The sequence below is a fragment of the Cornus florida genome, unplaced genomic scaffold (genome assembly GCF_030987335.1).
Source record: "Cornus florida cultivar Cherokee Brave unplaced genomic scaffold, ASM3098733v1 CherokeeBrave_3.0.0_Hap2_Chr11, whole genome shotgun sequence".
Taxonomy (NCBI): domain Eukaryota; kingdom Viridiplantae; phylum Streptophyta; class Magnoliopsida; order Cornales; family Cornaceae; genus Cornus; species Cornus florida.
In genome coordinates this window covers 62088444-62116088 of record NW_026775581.1, presented here as the reverse complement: position 1 = coordinate 62116088, position 27645 = coordinate 62088444, and the positions used below count along the sequence as shown (strand labels likewise).

Here is a 27645-nt window from a genome sequence, read left to right as displayed (position 1 = left end):
AGTTCTGATTGATAGGAATGGCAATGAAGCGGTTTGGAACGAGAATGCCTTTATCATTCTCATTTTCGTTTAGAATAAGTATCCTTATTTTCGCTCTAATATTATTTAATAAACGGGATAGAGTGAGGCAGTACGGTTACAAGGCCGGAGCAAGTTTTGTACATTGATGTGTATTCCTGGCCTTTTCATTCCCTGATAAATTCATTGCTCAGATGCAAATTAATATATGGACAACAGTGTCGTTTGTATGTGGGAAACTTGTTTGATCAAGCTAGTATAAGTATACATATGCAAATTACATTATTGAACCAAATAGTAAAGACATATATACAGGTCGAGACTAGAACTGAGTTCTATATCCTTAAAAAGACAATATTCACTCTTCTTGGTGCTGATCGGATTCAATTAGCGATTGTCTCTCTAGATACAACAATCTTCTTTTTACTGGTAGCACTTTAAACCAGATAATAGTAGCTAGAGGTATTTACAAAATTTAGGTGTTGGCTCCGAGCTAGTATTACGCTAGTTTGGTTGTCCCGAACTATTAACCGGTGCACCCTTTTGACCTGAACATGTGTTGGGTGCACCGGTTGGGTGTTAGCCGAGTTTAACAAGCCAAGCCCAAGACTGAATTGACCGGCGATGTTAGATAGGTTAAACCCAACTTTAGCAAGGTCCTACACCTCCACAAAACTTGAATGCTCCTTGGGGCCTAACCCAAGTGCAAGCTTGGCAAATATAATGTCAGCATGTTATTCTCAATCTTTCAATATGCGACAAACCCCTTTTTACCTCTTTAAACCATGATCAAATGAGATACTTTGAATCTAATTTCTTGTTCACCTAAAAATAATTTTGGGTAAGTAAACAACTAAATGTGTTATCTTTTGATCTAATTTTTCGTTCACTCAAAAATGATTTTGAGTAAGTAAACAACTAATAAATGTGTCATTATTTAACTGTTTGGTTATATAATAGCTTACGATTGGATACGTCTTGAATTATTTAATAATTTTTGAAGAAAAAGAGAGAATGGAAGGCTTTTGGTTTGATTAGTATGTGGGTAAGGGTATTTTGCTGGACAAACCCATACATAGTTCAGTGTGGGCAATTATTCCCACTGAATTTTTATATTTCATTATTATATACAAATTTTCTTTTTTATATTATATAATTATAGAATTGTCCCAACTGGAATTATAAAAGATTCACTATTACCCTCCCAAAAAAAAAATATTTTTTATCTTGTTATTATTAAAGGCGCTCCCAATCAAATAATTTTCTAATCCACCCCTTGTATTTTGGACCTTTTTATTTTAAGCTTCGTTAGTAAGGTTAGAATGGATTTTTGTGTTTTGGGTGAGGTGGAGGGTGATTTGGTAATCGAATAAAAAAGTACTAAGGACAATTTTGATGAAGAATAGTTGTTTGTCTTCTAATTTAGTTTGAAAAAATTGTCACCAACTAGTCATCTTATTTTTTTCATAACTACTTTTTGTCTTTCCAAACACAGTCTTAAAAGCAAAAAAAGAAATGTAGAACCGAAAGTGACGTCCACTCTGACAGCAGAATGAATGAGGATTGTGGTGGTAAGGAAGGGCATTGAAGGTTGGTAAGATATCAACTGACTGTCGTTGCAAGGACTGACAAATCAGATTCGAAAGAGACGTGGTTGGTTCGACGTTAAGTTCTTCACTACCAAACACTCGTATCAATCATTCAAAATGCGTGTCTCATTGATGTCTTTGACTATTTTTTAGTTTTGGCAATTTGGCTTAGAAACGTTTGTAACTTTAAAAATAATTTTATGTCTCGATTTGTATTTTTTTAAATAGTTTTAAGTTTTAGAAGAAAACTGTTCTCAATACAAATTTGGTTCAATTTTTGAAAACTCAACGGTAAAAAGACCTATTTTTATATAACTGTTTTTTTTATAATTATTTAAAAATAATTTTATATTAATTCTTGAGATCTATTTTGTTACAAACCAAGCTGGCCTTAGTTTCGGCAAATTATATATGAAGTGCCCAGCCTTAATAAAGCAATGATTTCTTTTCTTTTTTCTGTTAATACATTCTCATATATTAATGTTTTAATAAAGTTAAGGTTTTTTTTATTTTTTTTAAATAGTTGAAAAAACAAAAGAGTAAACACTCGCAACAACTCATCTCTGATAAAACACTCTACCTCCTCTTTAGAGATGAGAGATCATACCAAGTGGGATAGCAGTAACAAGTTTGTAATGACCAAGGTAAGATTCAAATTAAGGAAATCAAATTACTTTACAATTTAAGAGCAACGTGATCCTACAAAGTCAAGCCCCATGATTACCATAAATGGAACTGAATCAAATCGCAAAAAATTCAAATCAGAACTCAAGAAGTGAAGTTAAAACCTAAGTCACATAAAGCATGAGTTAAAGCAAATTCAAGAACGGGAGCGTGAGAGCGACCTAATTAAGTCATAAATAGTAAGAATTTGAGCCAGAACGGATGCTCAGAACATGAGAATGACACCCGTTAAGAAAGATTGTGTGATTTAGGTCAAAACTCGTAAGTAACACACAAAAATATCGTTTCTAGATTTACAAGTCTATTCATTTAAATTGGCAAATAAATCAGCAAGCTGGGTGTTGGAAATTTACAATCAGTCCATAAATGTTCCATGACATAATCTATAAATTACAAGAAGGGTGTATAAATTTCATTTGAAGACTTATTAGGCCAACTTGTGATCTGAACTTGGCATATGATTTTTACACACAAATAAAAGGGGAATAATTTTTACACCTTGTGATCAGACGGTATGGAGTTCTCACTATAGGAAATTACCCAAGATTTTCGCTGATATACCTTGGATCATAATCTTGCTGAAGCTCCTCCAGAAGCATGATTGACCAGCTCCCTTCTCAAGATCTTTCCTGCCGGAGATTTCGGAATAGAGTTGATAAATGCAACGCGTCGAATCTTCTTGTATGGTGCAACCTGCAAGCAAGATGAAACGCTCCGATGCTATCATAAAAACTACTGCAAAAATACTAGCTGGAATAGGTATGCCATGGTATGCAATGTTTTAAAATGACGAATTTATGACGCAGAAATCCATTACATGGCGCTTCATACAAGGATTTTACTTGGAAAGATTGTGACTGAGGTTCTCAATGTCAACATGAAATGCTGATTCAACAGCTCATTTAATCTTGAGATAAGAATATCGTTGTTGTTTGAAAATATTATAAACTTTATAATCCTATCACTAGACAATTTGAACTTGCCATATGGTGATCAACATTTCCAGTAATCATTTCGACTGTTTTCACAAAAATTAATCATTTTTAGTTACGTTAATTCTACGAGCAATACGCTTTGATACTAATTGTTAAATCTTAAGATTGTTACCCAACGTTCTTATGTGTCAGGGTGTGAGTGATGACTTAGACCTAATAACTAACTTTTTGAATTACAGTTAGTTCTTGTTTGAAATTCAATTAACTAATTGATTACATGTTTCAGTTGCAATCATATAAAAATCTGAAGTACTAAATAAAATGAAGCAGAGAAAATATATCTTTTACGCGAAAAACCCCAAACATGGAAAATCAACATGACTTGATTTAGGCAGATCAAAATCCACTACAATGAAGAGGTTACAGACTAGGTTACCAGAGTCTAACCCAAGAATCACCTAGTTCCTCCCGACTTGAACTTACGCAAGATCTTCCCAGATCCTTCAGCAGCTGATCCATGACGGAGTTGCTCCTAACACAATCTGCTTCTCCATGGCTTCTACTGACGTCCAATCAACTTGTTCTTTGTGAACCACTCGGATTGATGCTGTAATTGATCATTTCAATTCCTCCCTTTATTTGGATTCTCTTAATCAGAACCCTAGATTGTTTCTCAAAGCTCTCTCTAAAAACAAACTTCTCTCAAATAAGTAAAGAGTTGAAAGCTGCTATGAGAGATACCCTAGACTAACATATAATCCCATATTTATAGCCAATATAAGAGACACATGTAGTATGTAAGTAAAATCCTTTTAGGATTCTGATTTGAGAGGGTTTACATACAAGTGTATCTACAGGGTTCAATCGAGATCGAACAAGACAAGCTTCATTTGATCAACACATCGATCGAGGCATTCTGGATTCCAAAACATTTTTTTTATACAAAGAATCTCTGTCAATCGACCATTCAATCGAGGTTTACTGTTTTGAAAATAATTTTATAAAAAATCCCAGTTTTGATATACAGGATTAAAACAATATTATGATCCTTCTTAATACCAAAGTTAGGTTATAGTTGATCTCTATGGTCTCAACTTACCTTAATCTAGATATGTGATTGAGCTTGAGAGATTTGAGGTGCGTTCTTCGCTGAACTTTATCTCCACCATCTTTAATGATTGTGGACGAATGACTCATGACACTTTGACACAAACTACAACCCAAGAACTCCATTTAAAATATCCTAATATAAGCAACAAAGTCTCCAAATCTTTCCCTCAACTTGAATTTCTAGTTTTATTAAATTAGTATTCCATACATTTAGTTCTAATTCTACCTATAACTCTCTTATTTTAGAGGTTCTGTCTATGCCTCTAATTTAACAGCTACCAATGCATGTTCCCATGTATCTCCCATAGACCAAATGGTAGCCTCGTTCCGTATTGATGGGACTTCCTTTTTCACCTTGACAATATGGAGGATTTAACGCACGTTCTAAGAACGAAATAGTTGCAGACCAAGAGATGACTACCATCAATAATCAGTAAGAAGAACATGGAGGAAAAGTCCAAGAGATCATGCAGAAGTTCCTGGCTCTGATTCTTGAGATTCAAACCTTGAAAGCACCTGCATATACATGCGGAAGAACTGATCCTTTAATGCCCTCGAAACAGAGGTGTTCCCCGTTGTTCAAAGTATCCAAACAGTGTTCTCCATCAGAATGTGCAAGGTGTCTTCTTTGAAGCCTCTAAATATAGAACTCAGTTCTAGTCCTCGATGTCAAAGTTAAAAAACAAAGTTATTAAATAAATTACTTTCATATAGGCAAGTTATTGCTGGAGTGGTCGTGTTATGATAGCCATTTAGTAAGCTAGCCAAGCAAACCCCTTCCAGCTTTTGAGGGGGCACTCCAAATTCCATAACGACTTCTTTCAAGTCCTTTTTTTGTTTTGTTTTTTCTTCCCAAAAGTTCAAGAAAACACCCTCCCACCCACAATTCATAAATATTTCCCCTAACAAGCTTGAACACTCAACCTTTCCTTTGGGGAGGAGAGCTCATACCATCTAAGCAAATGACCATTGGTTCAAGTCTCGACCGTTAAGGGTTGACTTTGTTGAATTGTGGTTTTACGGGTTGATTTGATAGAGAATATAGACCTCGGTATTCACATATCCATGTCAATGTTAATGTGCTTGATTAGGTCCACTTTCTAATCAGAATATCAGATATTTAATGGTGAAATCAATTCCTTCGTAATAACCTGTCCAAAGAAAAAAAAAGGGAAAAGAAAAAAGAAAAAAAAAAAAGAAAAAGAAAAAGACGACATAGAGCAGCAACAAAATAATAAAATTTTAAGAAGATGGACAGCCCCAAAATTTTACAAAACTCAGTTTATCACGTGAAATCTATATTTTTTCATATGGTGTACGTGTATATTATGTGCATACAAAAGTTTTTTGTGAAAAGTGCTAATTTGTAAGAGCATCTAATGTCTTATTTCTTCCTTTTTGTGTGATATTAAACTGAAGATATGTGTAAACATTCGAAGGCATTATAGATGAAGCACCAACATCATGTACCACTTGCGTAAAATTTAACTTTAATAAAATCAACAAAATATGTCCGAAAATATTCAGAAGTAAACATGCCTGTTTTGCAATGAAATTCATAACTTGAGCCCCGGTAATACTGCTTCCAGGTTTTCTCACTATAAAGGCCATGGGAATCTGCCCTGCTTCCTCATCAGGATATCTGCTTTCAATTGACACAAAAGAATGAGAAATAAGAGAGCTGGTACAACAAAGAAACAAAAGTAGTTTGGAATAAAATTCCAAATGAAGGTTTTTGGTTTTCCTTCCTTTGTCTTCTGATAAAAAGCTAACACACGTGACGAACTATGACATGAATTACACCCCATCCTATAAGCTCATCAACCAGTTGACTCAAATCATACATGCTTGAATTTCTGAATTTTGAGTGAAATCATAAATGGTTATATTCCTAAATTTTGTTTCACCATTCAATCTATCTATCTATCATCATCATCGTCCATGATGAGGATCCAAAACAACCACAAACTTGGAAATTGTGGCTAATATTGAAGCCATAGATCATGTCATTGAACAAAATATGAATAATACCAATCTTTGTTTGCAGTCCCAAACAATTTAAGATAGAATTTGTTTGAAATAAAAAATTTAAATATAGTAAAATATTTAACAACTACAATCATAAATATTTTTAACTCAATGATTACGAATCCAAAAAATCATGAAAAAAACAAAAGAAAAAAAAAAAATTCATTTATATTTATCTTAAAAATTATACCGGGTGGGTTTAGAGTGAAACAAGTTATGACTCTCCTTTTCAAACCAACTCCTAACCAGATTATAATAAAGCCAAACCCGATCCATTAGAGGTGGGGCGGATCCCCGTCACAACGGATTAAATTAACATCCCTACCAATGTGTTCCCTGATTTTTTGGATGGACGGACTACGTAGACCTGACCTTTGTCATTATTTGCACAAAATGACAGCACTAAGACTTGAGGCTGCATTCGGACGAACTCATTCTTACTACTACACAACAGTCTACCATGTGCACATGTTAGATATAAATTTCTGCATATCGATAAAATTTGACATTACATACGGAATCACAGCTGCATCAGCAATTTCTCGATTCGATAGAAGTAAATGTTCCAACTCAGCTGGGGGAACCTGCAATTTGATCCATATTTTATCAGATGACAAAGGTATATAAATGGCTGGTAAATGATAACATCAACCACATGTTTGTTACAAGTTGACAAACGGCGTAAAAGTTCGGCGTAATTTATCACCTGATAAGCCTTATACTTTATCAGTTCCTTTAACCTATCAACAATGTACAGGAACCCATCCGAGTCGAAATAACAGAGATCACCAGTCTTTAACCAGCCTTCCGAATCCAATGTTGCAGCAGTTGCTTCATCATCTCCAACATAACCTGTAACATACCACCAAGTTCTACATTTGTCAAGATAAGAATAGTTACAATGGTATCGCAAAGGCAAAATTAAAACCTCAAGAAATTAGAAGCAGCAATAATTAGGAACTAAAGACCAAGTAAATGAGTTTTTCCATAAGATTAGATGCCTTAATTTTTCAGTTTGGGCTCTCTCTCTCACACATTCAATTTACAACTCTATCAAAGATAAATTTCATCAAATAGAAATGAACTTCAATTTGGTCTCCACTTTTATGGCAAAGATGAGCATTTGAGCAACATTCTTGAATCTTCTACTTATTGTCTATGACTCTCAGATTCAGTAAGTAATACAACATTTATTCCTAAAGCTCAAAGTTAGTAATATGAGATATGGCCCACAAGGTTGCCACAATCACCCCCTAGGGGCCCAACGTCTTCCTTGATCACACTTTCGGGCCTTTCAGCTGGGTTTCAGCTCTGATACCATTTATAACGATCCACTCTACCACATGGCATACTATAGTCCGCTTTGGGCTCAAGGCCGCACGATTTTGTTCTTAGGTTACCCCAAAAGGCCTCGTACCATTTGGAGACAACACTAGCACATATAAGCACTTCACCTTCACCTTAGCTAGCCAATGTGAGATCGTGTACCCGTGGGCCGTAGCCTGCCAGTGCTTTGCACTTGCCCATGCACACCTCCCACAAGGTCGCCACATGAGAGTCACGGTACAAAACAAAGTCAAACTTCAAGAAAAAGTGCTATTCAAGGCTAGTGCTCTTCTTGAAATGCAGCAGATAATGTATCATATTTCACAAAGGTATCTCTCAGTGGAGCAAGCTCAAATAGTGAAATGTTATCCCTCTCTTACCATCTTCAACAATCATCCCTTTACCTATTGTCACTACGAGCAATGAGGCAAATGGCAATCTGCATTTCAAGAGTGATGGGATTCTATTCTAGAGAGAAAAAGTTATACCCTAAGAACAAGCCAAGCCAATGTAAGCTTCAAACATGTCATAAGAATGAGGCACATTTTCTGCAATGCCACAAAGTTCTATAATGTCAGCCGTGCAATGCTTCATGACTGAGGGTTGTCTATCCCAAAGGAAGAGAATGGTAGAGTTCGGCTGTCACACAAACTCAAATAGTTAAATCATGCCCATATATGCATCACCTTTCATGATTGTAGGCCCTCGTATCCATAGTTCCCCTCGCTGTCCAGGAGCAAAGGGCTCTCCAGTTACAGGATCAACTATCTTGGCTTCCAAGTTCTCAGAAAGCCGGCCAACAGATCCTTGCTTCTTAGTCTCATCTGGCCCCAACATCCTCGTTGCCCCTCCCCCGCTCTCAGTCAAACCATATCCCTAAGATGAAGAACGACAACGTAAATTAGCATCATAGTATCAACCAACTGCCATCGCTGTTATGAACATTATCACGTACATATAACATGCTGTACATGCAATTATGCACTCGGGAAAAAAAATGCGTGTGTATATATATATATCTTTCATTAACACGAAAATCAATAGTTTCCGTCATATTAGTTAATATTCATATGCATATACTTTCAGTTCATTTGCAACATAACATACTGGTGTTAGGGGAATTCAGTTAACAAAAACTCAAGCACACAGTGGGCATGTGATATACAACCAAACTTAAAGTTGTAAGCATAGGAACTTATATTACAACATAACATACTGGTGTTAGGGGAATTCAGTTAACAAAAACTCAAGCACATAGTGGGCATGTTATCTACAACCAAACTTATTATAAGAATAGGAACTTAAATTATATATGGATTAAGGGCATGTTTGGGAAGTGTTATGATATTGTTTTTCTGATATTGATATCCAAAATTGGGCCCATATCATATTTGGGACAGCTGATATTAGTTTGAAATAGTTCATAACATATCAGATTTTTTTTTTGCCAAAACCCATATCACCAAAATTGGTGATATTGTGTGTTTTGATACGGGAATTAAAACAAATTTTTGAATTTTTAAAAACAAATTTTCGTTACCATACATGGTTCCAATTTCTACCTAAAACACTCTTACAACAAAACGATTGTTCTAATATTGACTAAAAACATAATGCTTAAAACAAAAGGATTGTTCTAATATTGACCAAAAATATAACGCTTAAAACACATCGCATGCCAAATGGGCCTACGTGCCTAAGCCAACATGTAATTGTCCAGCCTCTAAAACAATTGTATATCACCACATCAAAGCGTCTGATTCCAAAACTTAAGTAGGCATATATGATAATGCCAATTGACCAACATAATTCACAAGACAAGTATGCATTATTGATGTTAATAAAATAATATTACCTCATAACATAAATAATTCAAGTCACTCCTCGAAAATAAAATAAGACAACGACTTAAAGATTTTTTTAGGATTCTGAAAGAGTTTTTTAGAATTCTTATAGATTTTACACTTTATACTAACACAAATACCACTACAAAGAGGATGGCAACAAAATGTCAGTGCTCCAAACATAAAGAGACAACTTCAATGTTATTTTAATCTGCATTCAGCATCATCAATCAGCTAATACTAAATTACTAATCCAAATACCACTATATCATAGAGTAATTGAACCGTTTTAATACCTAATCTATCCCAACATTTCGGGAAGCGAGCATTGAACCTACCACTCGGAATGGGCCTCCCTTGAGTCCTGAATTCTCCACATTTAAGCACCTGATTGAAAGATATTATTCTAAGTTACACAATTATTCTTAATAATGTTGCTCTCACACACCGAGCGCGTTCCACTCTCACAATCTACGCACTGTCACTCCCATTTCCGTGACTTAAATTTTGCGGCTTTTGTTGCGTATCACCGCACGCTTACGCTCTTATTCCCACATTGTGTAAAGTTAAATTTTGCTTCTTTGACGCTCTAACTATCAAATGCTGAGTATCTATGCAAGTTTCACTCCCATTCCCACTTGGTGAGAGTTAAATTTACTTTTTTGACACTCCAACTCTTGAATTTGCTCTAGATATTATTAAATAATTTATTCAACTTTTCAAACATCTCAAAAAATGGTTAAATATTTATCATATACTTTTGTCATGATAGCGTCACTTTACTAAATTATTAATTCAAAAAAATTACCTGAACAATCTCAACATTGGGGAAGCGAGCATTGAACCGCTCGGAAACCTCCTTCCCGAGCGGCGCACCACCGCAGCCAAGCCGCTGAAGTGAGCTGAGGTTGTACTTCTTCACCAACTCCGACTTCGCCATTGCCACCACGAGGGGCGGCGACACCGGCATGTAAGTGATCTTGTACTTCTCCACCGTCCTCAACATCCCTTCGAAATCGAATCTCTCCATCAGAACCAGAGTCTCTCCGATTGCGGCGGCCCTGATCATCATAAAGAACCCGAACACGTGAAACAATGGCAGCGCAAACAGCGACACCGGAAATGGCGGATTCTTATCTAGTCGGTTATGGTAAGAACCGGAGATCACAGCAATCAAGTTCCGGTGAGTCAACTCTACGCCCTTGACTCGGCCGGTTGTGCCGGACGAGTAAAGAATCGCCACTGAGTCGGACTGGTTCACCTTGACTCGGTCTTCATTATATCTGTTAGATATATAAATATAAATTAATTTACACCACTATTAGAACTTGACTTTTTTTTTTTTTTTTTTGGCAATATTAGAACTTGACTGATAAATGTCGAGTTAATTCTCATTAATTAAATAAAATAATAATAATATTTCACAATTTTTAAAAAACAAAGTGTCACCTCTCTCCAAAAATTCTATTTTAGGTTATATTTAATGACAAAATTTATCTTTAAAATGGCAATTTTTATTTTTTTTTTAATAAAAAAACGATAGTGATATGCCATTTAAAACATCCCAAACACAACATTTTTAGTCCACAGTGTCAAAGATTTTAACTTTGTACAATTTTTTTATTTTTATTTTTTCAAAAATTAATTTCAAAGTCTTTATGAAAAGGTAATATTTATGGCAAATTCTTGAATGACACTATGGCATTTAGGTCCGGTTTGGTTGCAAAGAAATGGAAGGAAAAAAATAAAGAAAATGAAGGAAATTGGAGTGATGTAGTTTTTTTGGTTGATATAAAATTTTGAAGAAAAAAAAAAAAAGGAATGGAAGGTTTTTTAAAGAATGCATTATTACATTAACGAGTTGGTTTTGTTTTCCTATAAAAAAAAAATTAAGAACTAAAGAAAATTTTGTTAATATCAAATTTATCCTTATTTATTATAAAAGATAAAATCTATTAAAAGTGTTGCTTTATTAAAATCATTTTTATTTTTGAAATCATAATTAATATCATTTTTTTTTATCATTTATTAATCAACTAAACAGAATAAGTGATTAAAACCCTCCTCTTGATTCTTTTTTGCTAACGTTGAAATTAGTTTCTTTTAACAACCTTTAACATAAAAGAAAATAAAAAATAAAAAACTTATTATATGCTCATGTTGCAAATGATAGCTTACTTGTCTTTTGTTGGAATCGTAATCATTGAGTGGAACTCGGACGAGTCGACCAGGACGTTGCCGAGTGGGAGTGGTGGGAGCTTGTGAGCAGTTGAGGAGGTCGCAAAGGCGATGGATGGTTTACTGAGTCGGACCATGTGGGTTAACTCGGACCCGGTGGCGAGTGGGTTGGCGGGAGAGATGGTGACTCCGAGGGAGAGGAGAGAGAAGTAGAGGACTGGAAGGTGGAGAGAGGGAGGGGAGAGAATGAAGGCAACCTGTCCTCTAGAGAGAGAGGGGAAACGGGTCTGGAGAGAGGAAGAGAGGGTCTGGATTTGATGGAGAAAGTCGACGTAAAAGAGGCGGTGGCCGGTGGAAGCATCGATGAGGAATGCGGTGGTTTGCAGCGGTGGAGCGTTGGGGGAGCGGAGGAGAGAGAGAGTGTAGTCGGTGATGGAGAGGGGTTGGGTGGGGGGAGGGAGAGGGGCAGGTGGGCGGAGGCTGTGGAATGTCTTGGTCTGTGAGCAGAAACCATTTCTTGGATCCGCCATGAAATGTGATGTTGTGGTTGTAAAGAGAGAGCGGAAGGGGTAATGTGTGTAGTTGTACTTTGTAGTGACGACAATACTTGGTGTGACTGGCCGGCAATCTCACTGGCCGGTGATTAGAATACCACTCCAGATTCCCACAATACGACTACTACGATAATAAATCTCTTTTAAATACAATTATTAACGTGTTCTATAAAGAAGTAATTAAATACAATATAACATAGGAATTCATTTCCCAATACATAAAATAAGCATTTATAATCATAATTAAACACATTCCTATACAGCATGGAGAGGGAAAGAATAAAATCCAATGCAATGACACTACATATCCCTCGCCCCGGTGCTGGCTCTATTGCCCTCCTAGGCCCATGTTGGCCCGTCCCGGGCACATCGCCCCCGGTCCATGCTAGCTTTGTTATATTTTTGGGTCTATGTTGGTTCTGTTCTTGGTAATTAGGGTTGTAATTCGAGCGAGTTTGAAGTATAACTTGGGTCTAATTTACCATATGAAATATTAAACTCAAGTCCAATCTTAACCCTAACCTTATCCTTAACCCCTTAACCTTAACTACTCAAGTCAAGCCCAATCCATCCTTCTAGTTTTAAATTTGGACTTGCAATAGAGGCTTAGATTTCAGGTAAAATTTTCGGATTAATTCGAATTACTTATATGACTAATCTTTACACCGAAAATTTAATATGATCTTGAATTAATTTTAGATTAAATTACTCTTAAATAAGAAAAAGTTTTTTTTGTAAATTTTTAATAAATTACAAATAATTTTTTAGAAAATTAATTCTCCTAAATATTAACATACAATAAGTTAAGATTTAACTAAAGAAATTTGAAAAAAAAAAAAAAATCATACTTTAAAATATTATATATAATGTATTTAAAAGTAAAAATATATATGAAAATAATATTGGAATTCAAATTCGAGTTAGCTCAAGTTACTAGCACTTCAACCCAAGCCTAACCCTAATTAAATTTGGGTTGAAAATTTTCAACATAATCCCAGTTCTAATTATAAAAATAATTGTTCAAACTCTTTAAAAATTAGACTGAGCTTGGATTACCCAACCCAAATTATACCCCTACCGATCGTACATATCCTCACGAATTGGGTATGTTTGGAGGTCCCGCTAGAGTGAGAGTTCAAGGTCTCACCAGAGTGGTTGAGTTCCTCTCACCAAAATATTGGTCGCTGTTGAATGGATCTCTGGGTTTCAGAGCTAGAGAAAGAGAGAGAGTTGTTGTGAGACGGAGATATATAACAAAAGAATTTTGTGAACATGAAAGTTGTTTGTGTAATTAATTTGAAAAATGTCGAATTGTTCCCCTTAAAAAAGCAAGAAAAAAGTTTACTGACCACCTCACACATTGAGCATTTGAAGATTCAATATCTCGCCATCTATTTGAAAGGTCAAAAATATACAAATGGACTACGAGGCACACTTTGACGACAAATTGAACTAATAATTGGTAAGACATCAAAACAATAACTGTTGGTGCAAGGACTAGACAGTTTGGAATTGGTGGTTACACATTATGGCTCCCGTAAAATATATTTTTAAAAAAATATTTTTATTTTTTCAATATTTAGTAAAAGTTTACGTCAAGGTTGAGGTTAAATTCATTACTAAAATAACTTGTCAAAAATTAACGGATAAATTATTTTTGTTAAATTTTAATATTTTTTTCTTCGTAAATATTTTACGACAATCATACACAAAAAAATAAAAAAATATTTTGTATCTAAACAAACGGATCCTAATTTCTTCAAGAATCTTTGATGTGATCTTTGTTGTACTCCGTGTTTTTTTTTTTTGTTCAATTTGGCTAGCAGAAAAAAATTGAAATAAAATAAAATAAACTTATCTTGGACCCTTGCAGAATCAAAAAATATACTCATATTTTGTTTTCCTATTTGAACAAAGTATATCACCGTGTCACATTCCCGTTTAATATATCTCAACATGAATGCACATCCTCTAGTTGTATTTATTTGGTAGTACAAAATTAGTGACTTAAAATTGGAATTGAAAAAATAATAAGTTCAGAAGCGACAAATTTGTAATTGCGTAGCTAAGATTCAAATTAACGAAATCAAAATACTTAAAGACAATTTGAAGTCTTGAAGATATTTTGTAGAATAGAAGTTCTATATGCACATTAGAAAATTAGAAATGTTTTTTTATTAATGGCCAATTCTAAACAAAATTGTTCAAAACAATTTTGTTTAACCTAGTCACTCAAATCTAATTTTCTCTTCAAATTAAAAGGAACCATATCCCATAAAGTCGAAGTCCTAATTACCGCAAATGAAACCTAGAAAAAGAACAACTCAATCAAACTGCAAAAATTCGAAACGAGAAGTCAAAACTCAAAAGTCTTCATTTAACTTGGTAAATAAAAAACCAAGCTGGGTGTTGAAAATTTACAATCAGTCCACAAATGTGCCATCATATAAATGATTTACAAAACATATGACAGATCTATAAATACAGGAAGGGTGTACCTAAGAATCTGAAGGGAGGGAATTCGGAACAGCAGTCGCAGACCTAACCATTGTCTTAAAATTTCATTTGAAGACTTTTTAGGCCACCTTGTGATCTGAACTTCATATGATTTTTGCACACATCGATGACAAAGGCATTTCTAACATTGGACGTTATGGAATTCTCATTCTATGCAATTACCAAGTTTTTTTTCGCTGATATACCTTGGATCATAATCTTGCTGAAGCTCCAGAAGCATGATTGACCAGCTCCCTTCTCAAGATCTTTCCCGCCGGAGATTTTGGAATAGAGTTGATAAATGCAACGCGTCGAATCTTCTTGTATGGTGCAACCTGCAAGATGTAATGTACCAATGCTACCATAAAAACTACTGCCAAAAATACAAGCGGGAATATGCATGCCATGGTCTGCAATGTTTTAACATGACGGCACAGAATGCTATAGAATGTGTATTCAATCCACAAGATTGTGACTGAGGTTCTCAATGTCGATATGAATGCTGATTCAACAGCTCATTTCCTCTTTAAGATAAGAATAACATTGTTGTTTGAAAAGGTTGAATATTTTATATTCCTAGCACCAGAATTTGAACGTGACATATGATGATCAACATTTCAAGTGATCTTTTAAACGGTTTAAAAAAATTTAATCATTTGTAGCTCTTTTAAGTCTATGATCAATATGCTTTGATACTAATTGTCAGTGAGTGAGTGATGACTTGGACCTTGAGGGAAAGTAAATAAGTCTTGTGGATATTAATTTACAACTAGCTTTTTGAATTACCATCAAATCTTATTTAAAATTCAATTAATTAAGTGACTACATGTTTCAATTGCAGTCATATAAACATACAAGTAATACATAAAATGAAGCAGAGAAAAATATATCTTTTAGGTGGAAAACCCTAAACGAGGAAAAATCACGGGAACTAGTTTAAGAGGATCAACATCCACTACAAGAAAGAGGTTACTGACTCTAACAAAAGAATCATCTAGTCCCTCCCGACTTAGACTTACTCAAGATCGATCTCCACAGATCCTGCAGCTGCTGATCCATGACGTGACTCGCTCCTCATGCAATCTACTTCTCCATGGACTTCAAATCTCCATGGCTAGTGATGTCCAATCAACTTGTTCTTTGCAAACCACTCAGGGTTGATGCTTTAACATATCATTTCAATTCTTCCCATTGCTTTGATTTTCCCCTAGATTGATTCTCAAAGCTCTCTCTAAATCTATAAATTCTCTTAATAATAAGTAAAGAGTTGAAATCTCCCATGAGAGATACCCTAAACGGACAATAATCCCATATTTATAACCAATACAGGAGACACGTGTAGTATGGTAAGGAAAATCCTTTTAGAATTTTGATTTGAGAGAGTTTACATAAAAGTGTGCCGGCAGGGTTCGATCGCAATCGAAGCACCACTGGACAAGTTTCAGTTGCTCGATACATCGATCGAGACATTCTGAATTTCAAAACATTTCTTATGCAAACAATCTCAATCAATCAACCATTTGATCAAGGTTTACTGTTTTGTAAAATCCTCTGTTTTGAAAATAATTTTATCAAAAATATCAATTTTAATAAACAGGATAAAAACAATATTTTGAACCATCTAAAGATCAAACATAGGTCATAATTGGTCTCAACTTACCTTAGTCTACATATGTGACTGAGCTTGAGAGCTTTGCGTCGTGTTCTTCGATGTCTTAATCTCCACCATCTTCCATGACTCTAGACAAATGACTCATGACACTTTGACACACACTACAACCCAAGAACATCTCCATTTAATATATCCTAATATAAACATCTCCAAATCTCTCCCTCAACTAGAATTTCTAGTTTTACTAAATTAGTATTCCATATATTTTGTTCTTATTCTACCTATCTTAACCCTCTTATTTTAGAGGTTCTCCAGATCTATATACCTCCAATTATCACTTACCAATGCATGTTCCCATGTATCTCCGTTGGGCCAAATCGTAGCCTCATTCCGTATCTCAATGTGACTTCCTTTTTCACCTTGGCAATATGGAGGATTTAAAGCACTTTCCAAGAAGGAAATGGTTGCAGAGCAAGAGATGAGTCCATCATCAATAATCAGCTAGAAGATCATGGAGGAAAAGACTAAGAGATCATGCAGAAGTTCTGAATCTGATTTTTGAGCTTTACACCTTGAAAGCACCTACATAGACGTTCGGAAATTCTGGTTCTTTAATGCCCTTGAAACAGAAGTGTTCCCCATTGTTCCAAACAATGTTCGAGAAAATGAGAGACCAGTGAACTCCACCACCAGAACGTGCAAGGTGTCTCCTTTGAAGCCTCTAAAGCAGTTCCACCTATTATTTATAGCCATGTGTAAGCTAGGCAAGCAAATCCCCTCAGCTTTTGAGAGGCACTTCAAATTCCATAACCACTTTCTTTAAGTCTCAACCGATAAGGGTTGATTTCGTCAAATTATGATTTCACGGGTTGATTTGGTAGAGAATATAGATTTTGGTATTCACATATCCATGTCAATGTCAAAGTGTTTGATTGGTTCCACTTTCTAATCAGAATATCAGATATTTAAGGGTGGAATCAATTCCACAGTGATAACCTGTCCAAAGAAAAAAAGAAAAAAAAAAAAAACAAAGAAAAAGAATCTACATAGAGCAAACTAACTAACTTGAGGCAAGTAATAAAAGTTTACGAAGATGGGCAGCCCCAAAATTTTACAACATCAGTTTATCATGTGAAATCTATATTTTTTTTCAACATGGACCTCGTGTATAATATGTGTATTCGAAGGTTTTTGTGAGAAGTGTTGGGTTTGTGTCTCAAATTCTTGAAGATTGTGGAATGCTGAAGAAGTCCGACAGGTCCATACCGGTTATTGTAGCACGTTGCTGAGTCGGACCGATTGCACTTTGCCTGATGAGTTGCAGAATTTGCTTACTTAATTAGAAGATGTTCTTTCCTATGGGCTGAAGACTTGTGTAGGAAGTTGTGTCTCGGTAGGCATCTATTTTAGAGAGGTGATCGATTTGGTACTTCTTGTTAAACAAGGTATAGGAATCCTTGTTCAAGAAGTATTTGTAATATAGACTTTATAACTAGGAGAGGGAGTTACTTAGCAAAAAAATAAATTGGAGAGGGAGTTGTTTGGAGAGGGGTGAAGAGAGAGAGAGAATTGAGAAAGTTGTGAGAGAGAGAGAGTTGAGAGAGTGTGTGTGTAATCTTTATTGAAACGAAGTTTTTCGTTCTTCGTCCGTGGAGGTAAGAAATTCGTAGAACCACGTAAATCTTGTCTTGTTTGTGTGTGTGCTTTCATCTGTTTTTGTTGTTATTGCTGTTTGAGATCTTGGGAAGGGAATTATATTTCTATCAAGAAGTGCTAATTTGTAAGAGCATTAAATGTATTATCTCCTCCTTTTTGTGTGATATTAAAGCTAAGATATGTGCACGTATTCTGAAGGCATTATAGATGAAGTGCCAACTTCATGTATCACTTAGTTAAAGTTTAACAAAATCAATAAAATGCGACTGTAAATACTCAGAAGTAAACATGCCTGTTTTGCAATGTAATCGATAACTTGAGCCTCAGTGATACTGCTCCCAGGTTTTCTCACTATAAAGGCCATGGGAATCTCCCCTGCTTCCTCATCTGGATATCTGCTTTCAAATGACACAAAATAATGTGAGATTAGAGAGCAGGTACACAAAGGGAACAAAAGTAGCTTCAAAGAAAATTAAATTAAATTCCAAAGGCAAGTTTTTCATTTTCCTTCCTTTGTCTTATGATGCAGGGCTAATTACACATGACAAACTATGACATGAATACTCCCCATCTCAATTAAGCTCCTAAACCACTCGACTCAAATCATATATGCTTGAATTTCTAATTTTTGACTGAAATCATAAATGGTTATATTCCTAAATTTTGTTTTACCATTCAATCTTCTATCATCATCATCATCATCATCATCATCATCATCCATGACAAGGATCCAAAACAATCACAAACTTAGAAACTGTGGCTAATATTGAAGCCATAGATCATGTTATTGAACAAAATATAAATATTACCGGTCTTTATTGGCAGTCTTTGGGAAACGAACCGAAAGAATTGCAAATAGCTAACACAATCCTCAACGATTCGATATAGACACCTTTTTTTTTTAAAAAAAAATAGTAAATATAGTAAATATTGAACAAATATAATCATAAATTTTGTTAACTCAATGATTAAGTTACCAAAAAATCATGAAAAATAACGGAAAAAACAAGAACAAAAAATAATAAAATATCTATGTATATTAATTTTAAAAATAAACCGGGCAGGTTTAGAGTGAAACTGACGGCACTAAGACTTGAGCCTGCATTCTTACAAACTCTTTCTTACCGTTACACAACAGTCTACCATGTGCACATATTAGATATAAATTTCCACATATAAATAAATAAAATTTGACATTACATACGGAATCACAGCTGCATCAGCAATTTCCCGATTCGATAGAAGTAAATGTTCCAACTCAACCGGGGGAACCTGCAGTTTGATTCATATTTTATCAGATGACAAATATATATAAATGGCAAGTAAATGACAACTTCAACCACATGTTTGTTGCGAGTTGACAAACGACATAAAAGTTCGGCATAGTTTATCACCTGATAAGCCTTATACTTTATCAATTCCTTTAACCTATCAACAATGTACAGGAACCCATCCGAGTCGAAATAACAGAGATCACCAGTCTTTAACCAGCCTTCCGAATCCAATGTTGCAGCAGTTGCTTCATCATCTCCAACATAACCTGTAATTTTCACCACGTTCTCCGTTTGTCAAAATAAGAATAGTTACAACGGTATCACAAAGGCAAAATTAAAACCTCAATAAATTAGAAGCAGCAATAATTAGGAACTAAAGACCAAGTAAATATGTTTTCCATAAGATTAGATGCCTTAATTTTTCAGTTTGGGCTCTCTCTCTCTCCCCCCCTCATTCAATTTAAAACTCTATCCAAGATAAATTCCATCAAATAGCTAGAAATGAACTTCAATTTGGCCACCGAGCAACATTCTTGATTCTTCTACTTATTGACTACGGTTCTAACATGCCAGGATATCACAATAAGCAATACAACATTTATTGGTAAAGCTAAAAGTCGGTAATATGAGATATGAAATTTATATCTGTGTAGGTACATAAGAATTTATACGTTTGAATAGTGGACCATATAAGCAGAATAAGGTCAGGGTGAGAGTCAAGGTACAAAACAATGTCAAACTTCAAGAAAAAAGGCTATTCAAGGCTAGTGCTATTCTTGAAATGCAGCAGATAATAGTGAAAAATTATCCCTCTTACAATCTTCAACAATCATGCTTTTACCTATTGTCACTATGAGAAATGATACAAATGGCAATCTGCATTTCAAGAGTCGTGGGACTCTATTCCAGAGAAAAAAAATCTACCCTAAGAACAAGCCGAGCCAATGTAACACAAACTCAAATGATCAAATCATGCTCATATATGCATCACCTTTCATGATTGTAGGCCCTCGTAACCATAGTTCCCCTCTCTGTCCAGGATACAAGGCCTCTCTGGTTACAGGATCAACTATCTTGGCTTCCATGTTCTCAGCAAGGCAGCCAACAGATCCTTGCTTCTTAGTCTCTTCAGGCCCTATCATCCTAGTTGCCCCTCCCGCGCTCTCAGTCAAACCATATCCCTAAGACGAAGAACGACAACGTAAATTAACATCACTTTGGAATCATTGTATTAACCAACTGCCATTGCTATTATGAACATTATCAAATAAAAAAGCATCACGAACATATACCATGCTATTTACCGGAATATATTTATATATATATGTATATCATGCTGTATCTGCAATTATGCACCCATGCAAATAAATTTCGGTCATATTATTTAATATCCATTTTATATATTTTCAGTTCATTTGCAATATAACATATAGGTATTAGGGTATTCAGTTAACAAATATAGAAGCATAAAGAACCACAGAAATTATGAACACTATGCATCTATCCAGACAAAAACTCTCCCGAAGCCTTCGTCTATGAAACTTGATTAATGAAATAATATTATTTTATTTGATTCAACCAAATAGTGGTGAATCTCATAACAACTACCCTTAAAAGTGTAAGCATAGGAACTTACATATAGATTGAGACAAGATGTAATTATCCACCCTCTAAAACAATTTTATATCCCCACATCAAAGTGCGTGATTCCAAATCTTAAGAAGACATGATAATGCCAATTGACCAACTTAATTCACAACACTATGCATTATTGACGTTAATAAAATAATATTACTTCCTAACATAATATTCAAGTCACTTTCCAAAAATAAGACAACGGAATCAGATTAAAGATTTTCTTAGAATAAAAGAATTTTCTAGTTTAGTATGTTTTCTTAGAATAAAAGCATTTTCTACTTTATACTAACATTAATACCGCCACAAAGAGGATGACAAAAAAATGTCTGCTTCAAATGCAAAGAGACAACTTCAATGTTATTTTAATCTGCTTGGAGCATCAATTAGGTAATAACACCTATGACCGATATATATCCACCCGTCAGAGGTGTAAAATTTTCAAATAGAAAGACACATGGACACTGCTAAGTAATCATATTATTTCATATTTTTATTTTATTTTCTAGGGTAAATTCAATGTTATTTTTATGGAACATGGCTTCTAATATATATATTTCATTGATTTTGAAGCAACAATAAAATTGAATGATAAGATGTGTTTTTTAAGTAGATGTCTGTAACAAGAGTCATTTGTCCCACATTGCATCTCGATAGAAAAGAGAATGGGTATAAATGGGTTGGTATGTAGCAGTACCCAACATCTTGAGTTTTTTTATAAATGGACAAGCGCCTACCCCGTTACAATGTCCAATCAAAAGTGTCGAACACATCCATACCCGTACTTCTAATTCAAAATCAAATCTACTGAAATGCCAGTGTATCATATAAATTAATTCAACCATTTTAGTACCTGAGATATCTCAACATTGGGGAATCTAGCATTGAACCGCTCCGAAACCTCCTTCCCTAGTGGTGCACCACCGCACCCAAGCAGCACAAGCGAGCTGAGGTCGTACTTCTTCACCACCTCTAACTTCGCCATTGCCACCACAAGTGGTGGCGACACGGGCATGTATGTGATCTTGTACTTCTCCACCGCCCTCAACATCCCTTCGAAATCAAACCTCTCCATCAGAACCAGTGTCTCTCCCAATGCCGTTGCCCTGATCATCATAAAGAATCCGAACACATGAAACAATGGCAGCGTAAACAATGACACCGGCACACTGTCATCACGATCTGTTCGGTTATGGTAAAAACCGGCGATCAGAGCAATCAAGTTCCGGTGAGTCAACTCCACGCCCTTGACTCGGCCGGTTGTGCCAGACGAGTAAAGAATCGCCGCTGAATCAGACTGATTCACCTTGACTCGGTCTTGATTATATCTGTTAGAAATATAATAAATAGGATTAATTTACAACATTATTAGAACTTGACACCTTACCAACAGAAGTATAATTCTAAATCTGACAACACTAACACCACATGTCAGAAATAAATTATACCCTCTCCAAATAATAATAGTATTAAAATAAAATAATAAAACTATTTTATTTTTAAATTATAACCCTTATCTCCAAATAATAATAGTATTAAAATAAATGACATAAATGGTTCTTATACTTGATTATCATTAATTAAATCAACAATAATGTCATTTCACAATATATGAAAAACTGAAGCCATTTATCACCTCCATTTTAAAATTGGACAAAATAAACTTTATGACATCATTATTATCATTACTATTATTTATAAAAACAGTGATATTCAGCCTTTTAAAACATCCTAGACAATCAACCTTTCATGTCTACCCAAAAAGATTTGAAAATAAAATTTAAAACTATTTATAAAAAGAAAATATTTATTCAATCCAAAATTAGAAGAAGAAAAAAAAAAAAGAAAAGAAAAGAAAATATGTATTACAGAATATTACATGCACTAAAAAAAAATTTGCTTATTATATGCTCATCTGCATTAATAGCTGAGGCTATTAATGTATCAATTAATAACAATACCTGTCTTTGGTTGGAATCGTCATCATTGAGTGGAACTCGGCCGAGTCGACCAGGACGGTGCCGAGGGGGAGAGACGGGAGCTTATGTGCAGCAGACGAAGTTGCAAAGGCGATGGTTGATTTACTGAGTCCGACCATGTGGGCCAACTCGGACTCGGTAGCGAGTGGATTGGCGGGAGAGATGACAACTCCCAGAGAGAGGAGAGAGAAGTAGAGAACCGGAAGGTGGAGAGAGGGAGGAGAGAGAATGAAGGCGACCTGGCCTTTAGAGAGAGAGGGGAAATGGGTCTTGAGAGAGGAAGAGAGGGTCTGGGTTTGGTGGAGGAAGTCGGCGTAGATGAGGCGCCGGCCGGTGGCGGCGTCGATGAGGAATGCGGTAGATTGCGGCGGCGGAACGGTGGGAGAGACGAGGAGAGAGAGTGTGTAGTCGGTGATGGAGATGGGTTGGGTGGGTGGAGGGAGAGGGACAGGTGGGCGGAGGCTGTGGAACGTCTTGGTCTGTGAGCAGAAACCATTTTTTGGATCCGGCGCCATGAAAAAATGTGATGGTGTGCAGTTGTAGAGAGAGAAAGAAAGATAATATAGAGAGAGAGAGGAAGGGGTGTGCGTGTGTCGGGTGTGTGACTATGTGTGTTTATATTTGTGGTGACGACAATTTCACTTTAGACAACGATTTAGCGAATTGTCAGAGTTAATGTTTTTGAACGGCCGGCGATGCTGACTATGAATGCCAAAGTCAAACTTCAAATATTTGACCTTTGTCTTAAAGCCGCAGTGGAAGTAGTAGAAATGAGGAAAAATATATATATATATATATAAAATAAAAAAATGAAAGGGTAATTTGGATTATTTAAGTTCAATTTTTTTAAAAAAATTCAAAAAATAAAAAATTATTTTAAGAAAATCATAAAAGACTTTCTCTAAATACATATATTTTTAATTAAAATTTTGTACGACAATTTCCAAATTTTAGTATAATTTTTTAATTTTTTGTTATTAGAAAACAAAAAATTAATCTTAAAAAATTGAACCAAACACGCATTTATATTATACTGTATTTATTATAAGATTATGAAAATATTTTTTTAAAAAAATAAAAAGAAAGGAAATGAATTGATATGGTGAATAAGCACTAACTTACTCTTTTTTATCCTTGAAAAAATTATAAGTTTAAGTGAACATTCGTAACATTTTAGGCTTATTTAACAAAAGATCTTTAAAATACCATATGAGTCTTGGAGAAACTTCTTTTCAATTATTTGCACAGTATCATTAATTTTCCTTTTCCTTGTAAATCAACTAAATATGACTATATGTGAATCCATCTTTTTTCTTTTATGACATAACTGCGATTATTTCCCTTTTCTGAAAAAAAAAAGAAAAAGAAAAAAAATTATTATTTCCATTTTTCCTCCTTTTGATATACAATGAATTTTCTAATAAAAAAAAAAAAAAATACTACTCAATAGTGACCATTTCAAAATTCTAAATTCAGCTTCATGAAAAATTCAAACTTATCTAGATCTTGGTAGAAATTGTTCACGATTTGACATGTCGACAAAGAGAAGTAGGGACAAACTTTTTGAGTCATTGTGTGTGTGTGTGTATATATATATATTAGAATTACTGATAACTTGATGAGTTAGTTTTTACTTTTAAAAATAGGGTAATTTATAATGGCATCCCTAGATTTAGATTTATTACAAACAGATATAATATGATTTCGTTTTGAACAATGACACCTTAGGTTTAATACAGTTAAAAAATACTCTATTATATCTTGTAATTTGATTATAAAGTCGACTTCTTTGACATCAAATACACTTTCACCGATTTTATTTTTTCCCCAATAATTAAACTTTTTAAGATTCGAGTAAGAATAATCACGAGAATATTAATGAACAGGGATGGATTAGGAATTCATATTGATAGGAAAATATAACCTACCTTGACTAGCTGCCAGACCTCTTCGACATATTTCGTTATCAAAGATAAAGATTTTCCTCGAATAAAAATGATGACATTTTTTATCCAAAATAATGAATGATGACGTGGTTCAACAGGGTGAGGATAACATTGGCACAATTTGAGGAAGTCAAAGGAGTAAATCTTATCCCGACAAATCTGGCAACAAACGATCTCCCCTGATCTCACACAAACGGATCTCCCGCAGGATCAATTTGATTCCAATCGACATCCATAAATAGGGCACCAAGACATTAAAGAAGGTATGAGAAAAAACCCTAGAAAGAATATACATAATTATTATGTGATACGATTACAAAGACTAATTTGATCGTCGGAGGGTCCTCCGTCGGCACCCCATCGGTGCCATTCGAGGTGATGTCCCTTTGTTTTGCAGGTAAACGTCGTCATTTCGAGTCGTGAGGATTTTCGCATCAACAGTTGGCGCCGTCTGTGGGAACGATTAGTTCTCTGAAGAAATAATAATCTTGATGCGACTTGGCTCAGACGCGCGAGGCGAAAGTTTCCAATCATGGAAACCATCTCAAAGTCATCAGTTGACAACGGGTTTCCATATTCTTATATAAGGACGGGTCTCTACATCATGATTACCCATCCATCCAACCAATATACGCTAATAATAATCAAAATTTGGCACGTCGGCCCAGGCAATCCAATGTGGTGTTTTCCATCTAGCGATGCTTAGTCCCCTCACTACTAAGGTTTGGTCGTCTAAGACCAAACTCTATCTCATATCTAGCAGCAGCCAACTATCAAGGCCTGATCGTGGAAGACTAAGGCCTGGTCCTTCTGCGCCTACATAAGTGAGTTGGTTTCCACCCATCAAGAAGATCACTATCAACAAGGGGGTTTCTACCTACTAGTAAAGCCTCCACCTACCAGACGATAGTCGTCACCCCTTTTCCTTTGCAGGAATTATTTATCAACTTCAGATTATGCAGAATTTTGGATTGATAATCCATGGCAGGTTAATTTTCAGTAATCATTTCTAACACAATCTAATATTTTTAGACAACTGTAAATTATTGCAGCACCAGACACCTCATCCGCTATATAAACGTCTATAGAATGGGTCATCACCCAAGATCCCACCATAGGGGGCAGAATAGTGGATCACACGATATCAATCGTCGATCTACATATGATGACATGGTTTAGAAGATTGCATACCAACCTTGGTACATCGAGCTAGTTGGGTTTTTAGCTTCTTTCCTTCAGCGACCCCTCGGGAAACTAGTTGTCCAGGACCAGTGCATGATCCTCTGAAAAAGTCTCTACACACCGGGAAGGACTCTAAGTCCAATAAAGTTTCTACAATCAATGAGTCCACCATGTCCAAGGTGGTCCCATGAGGTTTTTAATCATTAAGCACCAGTGATGGTCTTTTTAACCTGGAACCAAGCTTAGTCATATAAACTTCAAATTTGACGGGTCACTACCACCATAGCCACAAAGCAAGGCAAGCATAAAGGATAAGTCCACGAAAGTTGCAATATCCCCATATTACAAGGGATGATAATGAGTGTCCTGTATTATAAGAATCCGAGCCGAAAGAATCCGGTAATCAATATCCTCGTATTACAAGGGATGATAACAAGTATCCTGTATTATTATTTCCCTTATCAGTAGGGCATGCTGAGTGAAGCTTGAACATATTACAAACTCCTTACCAAAGGAGTAACAAAAAAACCTAATTCCCTTACTAAAGGGACGAGCTGAGTGAAGCTCATAAAACATCATTTCCTTATTAAAGGGACGGGCTGAGTGAAGTTAGTAAAACTTACGTCCCTTACTAAAGGGACGGGTTGAGTAAAGTTCGTAAAATTTAATTCCCTTCTTAAAGGAGTGACGAGATGAGTGAATCTCGTACAATTTATTCCCTTAACAAGGGAAGATTACCTAAGGGTATTAAAAATAATACCCAGGGGCAGAGCACCCAAGGAGAAGATTACCCAAGGGTACTAAAAATAGTACCCAGGGGTAGAGTACCCAAGAGTACCAAAAATAGTACCCAAGGGCAGAGTACCCAAGGGTATTAAAACTAGTACCCAAGGATACCAAAAATAGTACCCAGGAGCAAAGTACCCAAGGGTACTACAAATAGTACCTAGGGGTAAAGTACCCAAGGGTACCAAAAATAGTATCGCCATGGATCATTACTCAAGGGAAAAGTACCCAGAAAAAAGAAAAAAGAAAAATCTTGTTACTGTTCATATGAACAGTACCCGCGGGTACTGTTCCCCTGGCAAAAGGGAAAAAAAAAATATATATATATATATATATATATATATATCTTGTTACTGTTCATATGAACAGTACCCCGCAGGAATAGTACTCGCGTGCAGTATTCCCAGGGCAAGAAAAATAATAATAATAAAAAAAATAACATTCCCAAAACTAGATGAGCAAGCTTGGGAATGGGGAGCAACTAATAGGGAAAAATAACCTACCTTGACCAGCCGCCAGACCTCTTCGACATATTTCATTATCAAAGATAAAGATTTTCCTCGGATAATAATGATAACGTTTCTTATCCAGGATAATGAATGACGACGTGGTTCAATATGGTGAGGATAACCTTGGCACAATTTGAGGAAGTCAAAGAAGTAAATCTTATCCCGACAAATCTGGCAACAAACGATCTCCTCTAATCTCGCACAAGCGGATCTCCCGCGAGATCAATTTGATTCCAATCGACAGCCATAAATAGGGGCACCAAGACGTTAAAGAAGGTATGAGAAAAAACCCTAAAAAGAATAT

The 27645-nt window shown here is 35.4% G+C and overlaps 2 protein-coding genes across 2 annotated transcripts; both read right to left on the bottom strand.

Moving 5' to 3' along the window:
- Positions 1 to 2846: 2846 nt before the first annotated feature.
- On the bottom strand, positions 2847 to 14709 carry LOC132281163 (4-coumarate--CoA ligase-like 9). The gene is made up of 9 exons (XM_059782893.1): positions 14688 to 14709; positions 14563 to 14574; positions 11713 to 12328; positions 10343 to 10817; positions 8377 to 8566; positions 7071 to 7216; positions 6881 to 6948; positions 5876 to 5978; positions 2847 to 2984 (listed from the first exon to the last, which is right to left on the bottom strand). The coding sequence occupies exons 1-9, from the start codon at positions 14707 to 14709 to the stop codon at positions 2859 to 2861; spliced, it is 1758 nt and encodes a 585-aa protein (XP_059638876.1). The 3' UTR covers positions 2847 to 2858.
- Positions 14618 to 23523, bottom strand: LOC132283610 (4-coumarate--CoA ligase-like 9). The gene is made up of 7 exons (XM_059785596.1): positions 22901 to 23523; positions 21793 to 22267; positions 20296 to 20485; positions 19425 to 19570; positions 19235 to 19302; positions 18323 to 18425; positions 14618 to 15097 (listed from the first exon to the last, which is right to left on the bottom strand). The coding sequence occupies exons 1-7, from the start codon at positions 23431 to 23433 to the stop codon at positions 14975 to 14977; spliced, it is 1638 nt and encodes a 545-aa protein (XP_059641579.1). The 5' UTR covers positions 23434 to 23523; the 3' UTR covers positions 14618 to 14974.
- Positions 23524 to 27645: the final 4122 nt, after the last annotated feature.